The following is a 15,696-nucleotide window of genomic DNA, read 5'->3' as shown; positions in this document are numbered from 1 at the left end:
GGGGGTTCTCCATGTGCTGGGTCACAGAGCCACTCAGTTGATTGTCATTTAAAAAATTTTTTTTCAGTGAACAAGCATTTACTTTCTTTCTCTTTCACCTCCACCCCTAACCTCCATGTAACTAATGATGTTTAAGAAAAAAATCTCCTTTAGAATCTACCGCACCCACTCAGAACTTCTTCATTGCTTGGCTCTGAGCTTGGCCTCCTGTTGTTGTTTTTGGGTTGTTTTTGCAGAGCACTGAGAGTTTATTGTTATTTATTATTACAATTATTATTCCCATTTGAAAGATTAGAAAACTGAGGTTCAGATTTGTCTAAAGTCAGATAGGACTTGATTCCAGATAAGTTTAACACCAAACTTGGGGGTGGGGGTGGGTGGGTAAGGGAAAAAGGATACAATGAAAAATGTAGGTGGTATAAAAACAAAACATATCATCGTGAATTTATTTTTAAAAAGCAACACACCAAAGCTCCTAGTTGCTGGCCTAAAGTACAGCTGGACTTCAGAGAAGGGCAGAGTTCAGTGTGGGTGGAGAAGTTAGGGCAAGCAGGAGTCCTGGAGGAGGCTGGACTGTGTCCTGTCCAGACACGGCACTGTCTCTGTTAGCTCAGCCCCTTCCTTTTGCAGACAGGAAACCTCGGCCCAGAGAGCTGGCCCATAGGCAGCTGCTTTGAAGATCTGCTGCTTTTCACTAGGGATGCTTTTTTTTTTTTAAATTCTCCTTTTACAGCAGTGGGCTGACCAGTTGGGAACTGAACAGTCTACTCAAAGACCTTTTCCTGTAGAAGGAGCTTCTCAGTGACCTATGAGGCCTCAGCTGTCTAGCTGCCCGTCCAATCTCTTTACCCCTCTCTTATTTACTCCAGTCCCATCTGTCTGCCCCTTTCCTCTCCGTCTGACCCCGTCCTGTCTGTCTGCCCCGGTCCCATGCGGTTTGGATAATCGCATGTGAGGTCACAGCCCTGTGATTTCCTCTGCTCACCAGCAGCGGCTTTCCTCTCATTACAGAGCACGTACTGTCACACCATGGTCCAGCACTGCGAAACCCTGAACCGCTCCGTGCAAGTGGTGAACCTGGATCCTGCAGCTGAGCACTTCAGCTATCCTGTGATGGCGGGTAAGTGCACAGCGGCAGTGGTGTCCTTTCTCCCTTTTCCTGCAGAGGTTCACCCTGCTCTCCTACTGCAGGACCCCGGGCATCCACAACTGCATCCAGCACACGTGATGAATCTGCCGGCAGGGGGTGGTGAGAGGAATCCAGGAACAAATGCGTGTATTGAGCCCTCACTGTGTTCCGGCCACCCGAGTTAGGAGGAAAGCGCCAAAGCAGGCCCTGCCCTTGAGGAGTTTGCATTCTGCTAGAAGAGCCCAGGGCGTTATTCCCTTGGTTCCCAGTCTGCAGCCTGCCTCAAGTTAACTTCTGGGGACCTTTAGGAACCATATATTAAGCCCCTACTATGTGCAGATAATGGCTGATTCACCTTAGTTCAACAAGCATTTATTAAATGTCTACTGTGTACCAGTCACTGCTGGGTGCTAGGAGTAAAAATGGTCCCTGACCTCAGTAGGGGATGCAGCACACAGAGAGAGAAGCAAATACAAGCTAATCAGAGCAGGCCACAGCTTGGAGCAGTAGACAGAGCCTCCGCCACCTTTGGGGTCCTTCTGCCCCTGCCTCCCATTGCCTGTGGGGCCTGGGTGCAAGTGTGCGGGCACACGCTTCACTGGCCAACTGCTAACCTTTCCAAGCTTTCTTCTTCTGGAGATGCCAGGCCTTGTTCTTCCGTAATCCTCCCTAGAGGACTGACCTCTGTGGGCAGCAGGAGGCCTTCCTGGTGGTCTTTTCAAGTGTCATGGCTGCCGTGGCATTACCATCGAGGGTCCCCTGGCCTGTGCTGCATCTCTGAGCACCCCCTTTTCTAGTCATACATGTTAAGAGTCTCCTAAGGAGGCCATGACATCAAGAGGGGGGTCATCAGGGTGACCCCCGAAATGTACTTGCTTTGGCCAAGTTGGATTTTTACCTGGCGTGTGAGGATGGTTGAGCCATAGGAAAACAGTTAATATAATTAATCCTGTTAAAAACAAAAACACCTCTAACTGCATGGTTTTATGCAGGAAAGGCCATCGACAAAGTCCACCATTTATTTATGTTTTTCAGAAAACAAACACCAACTTGCAAAGCTGAGGTATAGAAGAGTTGTTTTTTAATATGGTCAATAGAAGGGGCCTTTACGGTGGGAAGAGCCCCAGGTTTAGAGTCCAAGAACCTGGGTTCAAAGCTTGGCTCGAGCTGTGTGACCCCGGACAAGTCACTTCACTCTGGGAGCCTCACTTTCCTCACAGGGCGGGCAGACCTCAGTCTGGGTCCTCCAGTCCAACCCTCTCGTTGGATGGGTGGATGAGGAAACCTAGATCCAAGAGAGCTGGAGTGATTGGGACCGGTGTACCTGGTGGCCAGGGCCGGCATCTGGCCGAGCTGGGATCCGCACTCCTGTGATTCCTGTGACTCCCCAAGTCCAGGCCCTCTTCTGCTGTTTCTTCTTCCGAGTTTCCCTCTTTCCGTCAAGGGCCCTGTGTTCTTGTCCTGGTCCCCCTGTCTATCCTCCACTGCCACCCCCTCTGGTCAGTATAGCAAGTTTACAAGGAGCCAGTATAAAGAGGCAATAGCAGGAAGTGAGATTGCAAGGGGGAACCTGGACGTCACGCACAGACCGTCCCAAATATCAAAGCCTTACAGACTGTGTCGTATGTTCTCCAAAACCACATGCCGGTGACGTGCTGCATCAGGGGAAGCCACCCAGGCACGGAGGCCTGGGCCTTTAGGTCCTGGGACACGCAGATCCCAGATGTTGCAGACATCTGCAGTGCGACCAGGGTGCTGATGACTTGCAGGTGCCACGGACCTGTCACCTTGCAAGTCTTACCGACCACTTTGAGGCGATCTGGACACGTTAACGAGCTGGACCCAAAGAGGCGCAAATAAGACTTAGTCTTTTCCCCCCAAACCCTATGAAAAGGAAACCTCAGACTCTATCCCACCCCCCAAAGCTTGTCTGTCTCCAAGTGCTGCGCGTGCTAATCCATGGCGACGGGAATGATTCTCTGTGCCTCTCCCCTTCCTCATCTTTCCTCTACCACCCTATCCCCATCTCTTTGCCATCTGCCTCCCAACCCCCTTTTGGCTTCTCATCTCTATACCTTCGGTTCGCCCCCCACTTTCTGTGCCTTATTAGAGCGTGATTGTAGCCTCACTTCCCACTGCCATCATGGTCTTTCTTGGTGAGTACCCAGAGAACCACAAAAACCTGCCCCATTTGCTAATTTCATACATTAATTAGCAGTTCAGGCCCCATCCTCCCCCTCCCCCGCCCCGTCTGGCATGTTTGCAGCCTCAGTCATCTCCAGCTTTTCATTCTTCCTCTACTCCTCATGTCCAGTGGTGTGATGGATGTTCAGAGTCCACCCTCCAGACCTGCTCTCGGACACATCCCCTTCCTCTACTCACAGGTGTACCTGCCTCATCCTGGCCCTCCTCACCTCTCCCACGGACTTTGCAACACCTCACCCCTGCTCTCCCCGTTGGTAGCCTCTCCCATCCCAACTGGTCCTCCACAGAACAGCCAGAATAGCCAGTCTCAATTCATGCCTCCCCCTCACACATTATGGACTGGCCAGACCAGCCTAGTTCCTGACCTTCTCACACAGTTTCCCTTCTCCTGTCTCTGTGCTGTGTGTGGGCGTGCCCATTAAAGGCCCATGCCTTCAGTGCCCTTCCCCTTCCACACCCACCCCCTTCAGCCCTTAGCCTCCCTGATTTCCTTGATGGCACAGCCCAGGCTGGGCCTCCTCCTTTTACACCCTCGGCCACCTCAAAATTACCTCATGTTCACTTTGTCTAGATTTTGAATTTACTTACATGCACCTATGCTGTTCACCCTGCTAGAACGTGAGCTGCTTGAGGCAAGGACCGCTCTGTTCCTTGTCTTTCTGTCCCTGGCACCCAGAGCAGTGTTGGGTGCATGGCATAGCCAAGTTCAGATTAGTGCAGATCATGAAGCCCGTTGGTCCGTGGGGTCGCGAAGAGGAGTCATGAGGCTTAGTGCATGCTTGTTGAGTGATCATCGATCACAGGCTGTCGTTGGCAGCAGCGACGGCCTCCTTGGGGTGGGTGCGATGCTGGCTTTGTCCTTTCAGACATCCGAGAGCTGATCGAGGTGGACGACGTCATGGAGGACGACTCGCTGAGGTTCGGCCCCAACGGCGGCCTGGTCTTCTGCATGGAGTACTTTGCTAACAACTTTGACTGGCTGGAGAGCTGTCTCGGGCACGTGGAAGATGACTATATCCTCTTTGACTGCCCAGGCAAGTGCCCATTTCTCACTCCATAGTTGGATGGGCAGGAAGAGAAAAGGGACTGGGCTCTGTCTGCCCGAAAGTTCTGCAGCAACAGGCTGCAAGTACGGTGGAGAACGGACACATCCCGAGTCCAAATCATGCTTCTGATGCTGATTGCTTGTGACCCTGGGCAAGTCACTTAACCCCAATTGCCTCAAAAAATAAAAAAGAAAGCTGAAGACTCTGTCCTCCAGCATCCTGTGACATGGCATTGGTTTGCTCTTCCCCTCCTCCTCTTACCCCTTCTTTGTGCTGAATCGTCAGAGATTCTCAGAGTTGGAGGGGATTTGAGAAGCCTTTGAGTTCAGCTTGTTAGATCTTGGATACGTGGTCATCCAGCCTGTGGCCGAAGCCTCCAGTGAGAGGCAGCTTAGTGGCTCCCGAGGTGGCCGTTGCACTGTTCCTGACGTTGAGCCTAAGCAGCCTCCTGCTTCTGCCTCTGGGGTCAGGCAGAACTAACTCTATCCCTGTGTCACGTGACAGGCCTTCATGTCCTCAGAGTTCTCTAGGCTCACTCTGCCCTGTCCTCCTCTGTCCCTAGCTCCCGGCCCTTCCCCCGTCCTTGTCACGCTCCTCTGGACACTCTCTGTCTTATCAGAGTCCTAGACCTGAACGTAGGCCTCCTGATGAGGTCGACCAGGCAGTAGATAGTGGGGTGATGACGTCTCACTTCTGGAACGTAGGCTTAAGATGGCATTTGCTTTGTTCGGCTGACGTTGATTCGAATCGGGGAGGACAGCACATACGTAGATCGGTGTACATAAAATGAATACAAGGAAGTGAGGGAGTGAGGACCCCAGCCATGGTGGAGGGTGATGGATCAGAGAAGGCTTCATGAAGAAAGAAGTACTCAGACTGTCTTGAGGGGAAAGAGGGATTCTGTGAGACAGAGGTGAAGAGGGTGCATGCCAGGTGTAAGGGACAGCTAGTGCAAAGGCGTGGAAGTGGGAGATGAGCATTGTCTATGAGACACAAAGGAAAGGCCAGTTTGACTTGATGGTAGCATATCAGAACAGGGGTAATGTAGGATAAAGCTGGAATGATAACTTGGGGCTACAGACTGGGGTTGTGAAGAGCTTTAAAAGCCAAACAGAATTTCACCTCCCTGAGACAATAGGGAGCCACCAGAGTTTCTTGAGTACAGGACTGTCTCGATCAAAATCATAGTATTGAGGATGTTTTGGAAAGGGAAAAGGCTTGAGGAGGGAACAGTAATGAAGAGGTTACAGCTAGAATCCCTACAAAGAAAGCCGAGAGCGCACCCCGACCTCAAGGATCTCCCATTCACGTAGGAGAGACAGTGGGCAAACAGCCTCATACACACAAGATAAATGCAGGGCGAGCGGGAGGCCATCTCAGAGTGAAGACACCGACATTCAGGGACAGCAGCAAAGGTTTCTCGGGGAAGGCGGGTCTTTAGAGGCAGGAAAGGGCTGCAAAAGTCAAGCAGAGGATTTTATTATTGTTTTATTGGTGAGGCAGTCAGGGTTAAGCGACTTGCCCAGGGTCACACAGCTAGTAAGTGTCAAACGTCTAAAGTCACATTTGAACTCAGATCCTCCTGACTCCAAGGCCAGAGCTCTATCCACTGTGCCACCTAGCTGCACCTAGCAGAGGATTTTATACTTGGTCCTGGAGGGAATAGGGTGCCACCATAGTTTACTGAGGAGCAGGTGGTGGTAGGGTAAGACGTGTGCTTTAGGAAGAGCCCTGGGAGAGCCGAGTGGAAAACGGCCCGACACGAGAGATTTGAGGCCAGTGAGCGGTGCTGCGGGCTGGCGCCCCGCAGGGCGATGACAGACCAGAGAGAGTGTGGAGGGGAAATCCACAGGACTTGGCTGTGGTCGTTCTTCCAAGTCTCAGGGATCCCTGGGAGGTCAGATTTGTCTGCATTTTAGCACCTGTATTTGTTCATTTTTCACTTTTTGTGCTTGTGCACCGTTGTCTGGGCCCTGGGGCTGTGCAGGATTGGGTCGCAGTCTACTGTAGATAGGGCACTAGGCTTGGAGTCAGGAAGACTCACCTCCGCAAGTTCAAATCTGGCCCAAGACACTTACTAGCTATGTGACCCTGGGCAAGTCACTTTACCCTGAGTGCCTCAGTTTCCTCCTCTGTAAAATGGGCTGGAGAAAGAAACGGCAAACCACTCCAGTGTCTCTGTCAAGAAGACCCCAAACAGAGTCACAGAGTCAGACGTGACTGAACAATAGTACGTATATACATACACACGTTAGGATATACAAAATATTTGTCCTGTCTGTGGCTAAACCATAGGATCACAGAGTAAAGCTGGAAAGGACCTCAGAGGTCTTCTAGAGTCAAGTCTCTTTAGTTTACTTATGAGGAAATTGAGGTCCAGGCAGGTTAAATGACCCAGGGTCACATCCTCTGACCCCAGAACCATTGATCTTTTTAGACTGTAAACTTGAGGCAAAGTTGGCCTCGTTTTTGTCTTTGTGGTACCAGCACATAGTAGGTGCTTCAGAAATGCTGATCAGTTGGTTTAGAGGTGCATGGACTGGCATTTTTAAAGGTCTGATCTTAGGAGCACCAAATACAGAATTTGAGGAGGCATAGAATGTTTGAGCTGGAGGGGAACTTACTAGAACATCTATTCGTCTCTCACAGTCTGGACTTTTTGTTTCTTTAATCCTAGTAGAATGAAAGCTCTTTGAGGGCAGGGATTATGTCTGGGGTTTGTTTTCCTTTGATCGCGTTCCTGGCTTCTGGCACATGTACGTAGTACCTTGCACCGAGCAGGGGCCTACTCAAAGTTTGCTGAACTGCATGGATTTCCCATTCATGCTGTTTCTTCCTCGAGGCGCTGATGTCCATTGTGTCCTTGGTGCAGGCCAGATCGAGCTCTACACTCACTTGCCGGTGATGAAGCAGCTGGTGGAGCGCCTACAGCAGTGGGAGTTCCGCGTCTGTGGGGTGTTTCTGGTGGACTCTCAGTTCATGGTAGAGTCATTCAAGGTATGACTGCAAGGCCAGAGGCAGCCGGCATGGTGGCTAGAGTGTTGGACTTGGAGTCAGGAGCTCCTGGGTTCACATCCTACCTGTGGCACTTGACTAGCTGCAGACACTTCATGGCTCTGAAGGTCGGGCAACTCTCTAAGGCTGTACCTTGTGGATAGGGTGTTATCTGCCCCAGGAAAGGGATCTCCCACCCAGGGAGTTCCCAGATAGGTGAAATCACGGGTTCCTTGACATGTTGACACGTGGGGGTGGGTAAAAAAATAACACCATATCCTGGGGTGTAGGGTTTCAGTCCTGTAAATGCACCCACCTTCTCCCTGGTGTTTGTGAAAGCTCCTACGGTTTTTGCCTTTCTTTGTACTTTGTACTTAGCACAATGCCTGGTACCTTTTTGTTGTGTCTGATTCTCCGTGACCCTATTTGGGGTTTTCTTGACAAAGATACTGGAGCAGCAGTTTTCCATTTCCTTCTCCAGCTCATTTTACAGATGAGGAAACTGAGGCGACTTGCCCAAACTCACACAGCTAGTGTTTGAGGCTGGATTTAAACTCAGGAGTCTTCCTGACTCTAAGCCCAGTGCTCCATCCACTGTGCCACTTAGCAGCCCATATGGTATATAGTAAATATTTAATAAATGCTTGTTGACTGACTAACAGGTTTGTAACCAAGGCAGATGAAATCCTAATTACCAAGGAAATAGGGCTGATACAAAGGCAGCATTCCATTGGCGGCACCTCCGTTATTTTCTGTTCTTCCTGTACCCCTGAGGAATTGCTCAGAATCTGAGTCCAGCCTACCTTTCTAGACTTACCTCATCCTACTGTGTGCCAGGCACCATCACTAGGTGCTATAGAGACAAAAATGAAACAGTTGCTGCCCTCAAGAAGCTTATATTCTGTGGGAATGCTGATGGAGGGAGACACAATATATACACACCTAAGCAAATATATAATATGTCTCCATAAAGTTGTTGGGGCTGTGGTGAGAACGGCCAGTAAGTTCTGCACCCAGACTGTGTTCCAGCCAAACCGGCCTCCATGCTCTCCCCTACCCCGGCCTTTCATCTCCCAGGCAGTCTGTCCCGCACGGTGCTCTCCCCTACCCCGGCCTTTCATCTCCCAGGCAGTCTGTCCCGCACGGTGCTCTCCCCTACCCCGGCCTTTCATCTCCCAGGCAGTCTGTCCCGCACGGTGCTCTCCCCTACCCCGGCCTTTCATCTCCCAGGCAGTCTGTCCCGCACGGTGCTCTCCCCTACCCCGGCCTTTCATCTCCCAGGCAGTCTGTCCCGCACGGTGCTCTCCCCTACCCCGGCCTTTCATCTCCCAGGCAGTCTGTCCCGCACGGTGCTCTCCCCTACCCCGGCCTTTCATCTCTCAGGCAGTCTGTCCCGCACGGTGCTCTCCTCTAACCTGGCCTTTCATCTCTCAGGCAGTCTGTCCCACCTGCAGCCCTGGCCTCTCTCCTTCCCCTTAGTCTTAAATCCTCCTTTTCTCCAACTGCTACCTCCTGCAGGTGACGTGATCATCCTTATCTTCCCTCAAGTGATAATCAGATCCACCAAATGAGCTGAAGCTGATAAAGCCCTTAGCACATAATCATCTCTTAATAAAGGCACTTAATTATCTCTTTAAATGTTGGTAGAAGGAAAGCTGCTTGGCCTTTGCTATCCCAGGTGCCTTGCAGTGGCAAGGACTTAATAAATCCTCTGGAGTTGAATCGAGGTTGGGGGGCTTCCGTGACCACAGTGGGGCCTAGATGAGGCCTTCTCTGCCCCTTAAAGGGAACCCTAAGCTTCAAGTCAGAGCTGCGTTCAAATTCTGTCTCTGCTCAGGAGGGGAAGGGAACAAGCATTTCTGAATGTGCCAGGTGCCAGGCTTGATGCCAAGGCTTCCTCAGAGTCAGCTCATTTGATTGATTTGATTGTCTCGCTTGAGGGAACTAGCAGGTGCCCTGCAGGAGGCAGCACCTGAGAATTCCCAGGGGCCTTCTAGGCATGTGGGATGAAAGGCTAGGTCTAGGGGAGGCCGGAACACAGTTTTAGGTACAAGGGTGTGACCCCGGGCGCATCCCTTGACTCTGTGAGTCTCCAAACAGGGACAGTAACAGCTATGCTTGCTCCCTCCCCCCAGGTCAGTGCCCTGGAGCTGCCAGACTCTCTAGTTGCTGCTTGGTCCAGGGGTGGGGAGCCTGTGGCCTTGAGGCCTGCCTGGTCCATTCTTCAGGCCACCTAATTGAGAGCAAGAAATAACAATCGCTGGCTTTAGATAGTGCTTGGAGGTTTCTCTTAGGAGAACCTAGAAGCCTTGCCTGTCAGTGGCAGGTCTTAAAAAGGTTTCATTCGAGGGGAGGTCACCACTGTTGACGCCAGTGCAGCTGTTTGCCAGACTCAGATGTCCCATCTCCAGGCCTTTGCATAGGCTCTCCCTCCTGTCTGAAATGTATGCCCTCCACACCTTAGGACCCTGAGATTTTGATCTAAGGGCCGAAGCCTCCAGGAGGCCTGTCTTGATTCCTTCCCCAGGATTCACCAGTCTCATCATCTTGGTGTTTTACTGTGATCGTGGCATAAGCTCCTCGAGGGGCTGGGACTGTTGTCTTACCAAGCTCTCCGTCTCCCACCCCTGACACTGGGTCTCACAGCATAGGCCTGTGGAAGTCCCTGCTTATTTGGCCCACTTGCCTGAGACAGATTTACTAATGATCAAAATCAAAATATTTCTGCTTAGAGAGAAAGATCTGTCCTGCTTTCTGAAAACCTCTCTGGCCCAAGCCATTTTCTGCTTACAGTTTATGGGGTTCAGGAGACAAAGACAGCATTTCACAGTTGGGATTAAACAGGGTACAAAGTTTAGGTTTGAGGTTTTGATTTGCTTAAACAACAGTTGTAACTTAGCAACCCATTTCAGAGCAGGATGCCGACTTCATATCTCTCTGTTTCCCTTAATAAGGGAAGGGGGCAGGGTCTTAGTTAACTTAGATAGCTATTTGTTGCATTTGATTGAAACATGTTCAGACTTTCCCTGTGACTGAGCAGTGACTGACCAGCTGATTCTTTCTTTTAAACTTTGACTAGTCAGGAGCAGAAGGTCCTCATTCTTGGCAGTCACCAATGAACCCACCTAGAGACAGCCAAGCATCTAACCTTTCCTTGTCTCTTTCCTCCTACAGTTTCTCTCTGGAGTTATGGCTGCCCTCAGCGCGATGGTGTCTCTGGAAATCCCGCAGATTAACATTATGACCAAGATGGATTTGCTGAGTAAGAAAGCAAAGAAGGAAATAGAAAAGTGAGTTCTTCCATGACACAGCTTTTGTCCTGAGGGTCAAGGCTGCTGAAATTCATAACCTCTTGCTTATATAGCCACCCTCTCATTGCCCATATGTGGGCCTCAGTCTCCTCATCTGTAAAGTGAGAGATTAGACCAGATGGTCTCTGAGGACCTTTCCTGCTTTATACCTATGAGCCTAAATCACTTCACCACTGTAGGCCTCTGTTTCCTCATCTGTAAGAGGAGGAAGACGAAGTCAAAGTCCTCTGAAGTCCCTTGCAGCTCAGAATCTCTGAGCCTTGGGGAAGCCTAGGGAATAGTGCTCTCACTACTCTCTCTCTCCCATCTCTCCTCTCTCTGTCTCTCTCTCTCCTCTCCTCTCTCTCTTTCTCTCTCTCTTCTCTCCTCTCTCTCTTCTCTCTTCTCTCTCTCTCTCTCTCTCTCTCTCTTTCTCTCTCCCTCCCTCCCCTTTTTAAGGTTCCTTGATCCTGACATGTATTCATTGATGGAGGATTCTACGGGCATTTAAGAAGCAAAAAATTCCAAAAGCTGACGAATGCCATCTGCGGATTGGTGAGCTTTCCAATTGTGTTCAAATGTTGACCAGGAAACATAAACCGTAACCCAGACTGTAATGCAGTGAAAGCAAACAGGCAGTTTTCTTTGGGTTTTGAGGGCGTCCTGAGTATCTCCCTTGCTGCTCTTTCCGTTTTTCTGCTTGTTGCCCCTAGAGGGCCAGTTGTTCTGGGCCCCTGGGGAGCAGAGGCGTAACCAGGCTCACGAGCCGCCTCCTACCCAAAGCTTTTCTCCCGGCCCTTCTCCGTACACACGGTCTTAAATACTTCGTGTACAGTTTGCTTTGGACCATCTAGCCACATGTTGTTTCTATCAACTAATCTAAGCCCTTTGAGGGCAGGGACTGTTACCATTTCATCAGTTTGTCCGTTGTGCCTAGAGCTGTGCCTATGCTTTGTAATAGGTTCCTCCAGTTAGAGCTGCAAGAGGGTAGGTCTGTCCACCTCATTTTGTGCATGAGGAAACTGAACCCAGAAAGTTAAGTGACTTGCCCAGGGTCATTTAGCTAATAAGCTTCCAAGGCAGGATTTGAACCCTCATTTTCTTGACTCCAAGTTCAGCGCTCTATCCAGTATAGTATGCTTGATAACAGAAAATTTAATAAATGGTTGCTGATTGGTCCTCACACTGGTGAATTCAGGGTTACTCTAGAGGCAGTCCCCCATGCTGGCACTGCCCAAGGAATCTCCCTCAGGCAGGGCTTCCTAACCTGGGGTCTGTGAACTTGGATTTTTTTGTATTTTGACAGCTGTATTTCAGTATAATTGAGTTCCTTTGCAATCCTATGTATTTACATTTTATGCATTCAGAAGCATACTGAAAAGGGGTCTGTAGGTTCCAGTCAGTCAGCCAAGATTCGTTAAGGTCCTACTATGTGCCAGACCCACTGGCATAGACGAGATCATCATTGTGAAGTCCCCTGTAAGGGCCAGTTCTTCTCAGAGATGGATCTCTGCTTTGCAGATTGATGACTACAGCATGGTCCGGTTTTTGCCCTATGACCAGTCGGATGAAGAAAGCATGAACATAGTCCTTCAGCACATTGACTTCACCATTCAGTACGGAGAAGACTTGGAGTTTAAAGAGCCTAAGGTAATTTGGGAGCTTAGGTGACATTTTGTAAAAATGTTTGATCCATGATTAAAAAAAAACCAGTCATTTTATGTTCCCCAACATTTGAACCCTTCATCGTAACAAAGAACAACAGGTTAGCAAAACCACCCACCCGGGGGTTGTGTCTTACGGTGCCTAGGCATCTTCCCCTGCCAAGAAGAAGGAAATGTGTCTCATCATCTGCTCTTCAGGATTGGGATCCAGCCTCAGGGTCGTGACAATGAATCTGACTTCCGTTGGCTCAGGGCGTCACATATCGTGGTTGTGTGCGCACCCTCTCTGTCTTGCTTTCTTTGCTTTGCATCAGTTCATACTAGTCTTCTGAGATCTCTTGACTACACTAAAATAGTCCATTACATTCACATACCAGAATTTGTTTATCCTATCGATGGGGACCAACTTTGCTTTATAGTTTATGCTGCTACAAAAATGGCTGCTAGCTTATAGGTTCTTCTGTACTCCCAAAGAAGTCAAAGACATGAACAGAGATCCAGAATATATCAAAATTATTCATAGCAGCATTTCTTTTTTGAATGACAAATTTCTTTTTGTTTCTTTTTTTTTTTTAAAGTAACAAATAACTGGGGAAGGTGGGAAGTGAATACCCATCAATTAGGAAGTGGCTGAAAAAAAACCATGGTATATGAATGTAATGCAGGATTATTGTGTATTAAGAAAGGATGCGTAGGAGGAATTCAGAGAAAGATAGCAAGAGTTATACACACTAAGGCAGAGGAAGTAAGTCAAACCAAGAGAATGGCATATACAGTAACCACAGTGGTGTTGTCTGTGAAAAGATCGTGAACAGGAGGTTGGGTCTCTTGGCAGTGCACAAACCAGGGAAGAGCCTTCAGAACCAGGAAGAATATCTGGTAAATGTGGGACCGTTTCTCTTTGGCTTCAGAGGAGTTTATGCCCAATAGCAAAGACACTGGCTCTGAGAATACAAGCAACTTAATGATGTTTCTCTAAGAATTCCGTATTTAGTATTAGTGTTTAGTATCCATATTTTTGTGAAGAATCAAGACACTTTGACTTTCTTCATCCAATTCTTTCCACTGTGTAGTATTTGGGAAACAGGATGAATATTTGCCTTGTCATTGAGGACTGGCTGATCCCTTTCTAAACAATCTGAAGATCTGATACTAGTTCTAAAAAGGGGTGTGGTGTTTCTTCTTTGCTTTAGAAGTCAGTTCCCTGTGGGCAGCTGTACTTGTCTGTAAGTGGGACTTCTAGCATTAAAGGAGTAGAAATCTAATTATCACCCTATTCCTTTTGTGTGTGGGTGTTAAGAGCAGCAGTGTTCAAGGACACCTGCAAGCCCGTATCAGCCTGCTCGGCTGCCTGGCAATCGGTACAGATGAAGAGAAGCAAATCCCACCTTCTTGAGGTGTTGACAGCTTAATTTGCCAAGTCAGTCAAGAAAAAGATAATGAGACACAGAGAGAACAAAGGGAGTTGAGGCTGAGTTGGGGGGATGGACCAAATTCACCAGTCTTTTCAGGCTTCTTTTCAATGTGTTGATTGGTTTTGCTGAAATTTCTTTCTCTTATTATTTAAAATAAATTCTTTGTTATAAGACATAGCCCTCCCAGAGAGGGGGGAGGGATATAGGTGATAAGAATACAAAAGACATCAATAAAATCTATTTTAAAAAAGAAAAAGGGCTGGCTGATGGAGCTGTGTGTGCAGGGGAGGCTTACCAATCACAACATTCCTAGCAGTTGAACTTGAAGGTAGGTGGAGAGGCTAGTCACTGAAGGTAATGGAATGCCCAGGCCATCCAGAATACCCTTATCATGCCTGTCTGTTCTTTATTTATTTATTGTTTAGGCAATTGGGGTTAAATGACTTGCCCAGGGTCACACAGCTAGTAAGTGCCAACTGTTTGGTCTGAGGCCAGATTTGAACTCAGGTCCTCCTGACTTCAGGGCCGGTGCTCTATCCACTGCGACATCTAGCTGCCTGTGCCTGTCTATTTTTTAAGCAGCTTCTACTGATTCCCTCATTTCAGCTCTGACTTAGTGGATCAGAGCCCCATTTCACTTCTTATCGTACCCCACCTGACTGGGGCAAGTGTTCTCAAAGCTCTATTTCCTCAAAGAGGAAAAGGAGATAAACTAAATGGTGATGAGGAAATTATCTTTCACTTCCTCCTAACCTGCTCCTGCTTTATGTAAATCATGAGCAAGCTGGCTGGAGAAGACTCAGAAGGCCTTTGCTTCTCGTCCCTTCGTCTGGCCTCTTCTCCCTCTTGTCTTCACACTGGAATTCCACATCCAGTAGACTTTTCCAGGTGATTTGGCACTTCTGGGATCTGTACCTACAAGGAACTATGTCTGGCTTAGTAGCGGGTATTTGTCCATTGCTTTGGCCCCAAAACACCGAACGTTTGCCAGATATTAGCCCATTATTGATCATTACCTGAAATACCCACTCCTAAGTGGTACATTTAAGAAAAAACAGTTTTTTTAAATTAAACTTTCTTTTGTTTCTTTGCTGGAAGGAATCTGAAGAAGAAAAATCATCCATGCTCGATGAATATTTTCAAGACCGAGGGGATGAATGAAGATACTGAATCAGAGCTTTGCAGGCAGAATCTTACTAAGACTCATTTTTAGCCGCAGGGAGAAGTGAATGGAGGATTCATCTTTCCAAAGCGGAAAGAGTATGGCTAATCCACAATCTGAACCTTGTCACTTCTCCTTCCCCCCAGCCCTTCCAAAGAAAAAGGGTAATTTGGGAAATCTACATTGGGGAATGTTTCCAAATGAAGTCCCAAGGTCTCTAGGACGTATATTACTTGTTTCAGGGAAGACAGGTTCTGGGCCATAAACGTGCCCTGCCGCAGGATTCCCATTTAGAAGAACAAGTTGGATTTGTAAAACGCTGGTTTGAGACTCCTATTTACTCGATGTGTACAGATAAGCCCTTGGTGCTGCTGTCTGTCCTAGGCAGGGGCCTAATTTACTTTCATTTTGGGGAGGAATAGTTTGCCTTGTGGTGTGGAAGTGGTAGAGAGGGAGATTTGCAGCTTGACGGCAAGAAAAAAAAGACTTCCTGACAACTCGAGCTAACCCCAGATGGCATGGGGCTCCTCAGGAGCCGGTGGTCCGCCCAGCTTCCGGCAAAGGCAGGGCATGAATGTGGGGGAGCCGATTTCTTTACAGGTTCAGGTTGGGCCAGGGCCTGAGGGCTCTCCTCACTCAGAGATTCTTTCCTGTGGTTTTGCTGTTGGAAAAATGATTCCATTTCCCTCCCTCGCAATGGATTGCTTAAAAATTACTTTTATAATAAAAAATGTTATGTCTGAGTTAATGGATTGCTTAAAAATTACTTTTAGAATAAAAAATAAAATGTC

At 48.6% G+C, this 15,696-nt stretch overlaps 1 protein-coding gene across 1 annotated transcript in view; it reads left to right on the top strand.

The window, feature by feature from the left end:
* GPN3 (GPN-loop GTPase 3) overlaps nt 1-15,696 on the top strand; it is a 19,511-nt gene extending 3,815 nt beyond the window's left edge. Inside the window, 8 exon segments of the mRNA XM_020970140.2 lie at nt 1,012-1,120; nt 4,201-4,368; nt 7,253-7,377; nt 10,549-10,664; nt 11,124-11,167; nt 11,170-11,219; nt 12,186-12,314; nt 14,842-15,696. Of these exon segments, the coding sequence (XP_020825799.1) occupies nt 1,012-1,120; nt 4,201-4,368; nt 7,253-7,377; nt 10,549-10,664; nt 11,124-11,167; nt 11,170-11,219; nt 12,186-12,314; nt 14,842-14,904 (804 nt within the window). The 3' untranslated portion in view covers nt 14,905-15,696.

This window comes from Phascolarctos cinereus, unplaced genomic scaffold (assembly GCF_003287225.1).
Source record: "Phascolarctos cinereus isolate Bilbo 61053 unplaced genomic scaffold, phaCin_HiC Scaffold_4;HRSCAF=312, whole genome shotgun sequence".
Taxonomy (NCBI): Eukaryota; Metazoa; Chordata; class Mammalia; order Diprotodontia; family Phascolarctidae; genus Phascolarctos; species Phascolarctos cinereus.
Note: the sequence above shows the minus strand (reverse complement) of the source record. Positions and strands in the feature narration are given on the sequence as shown.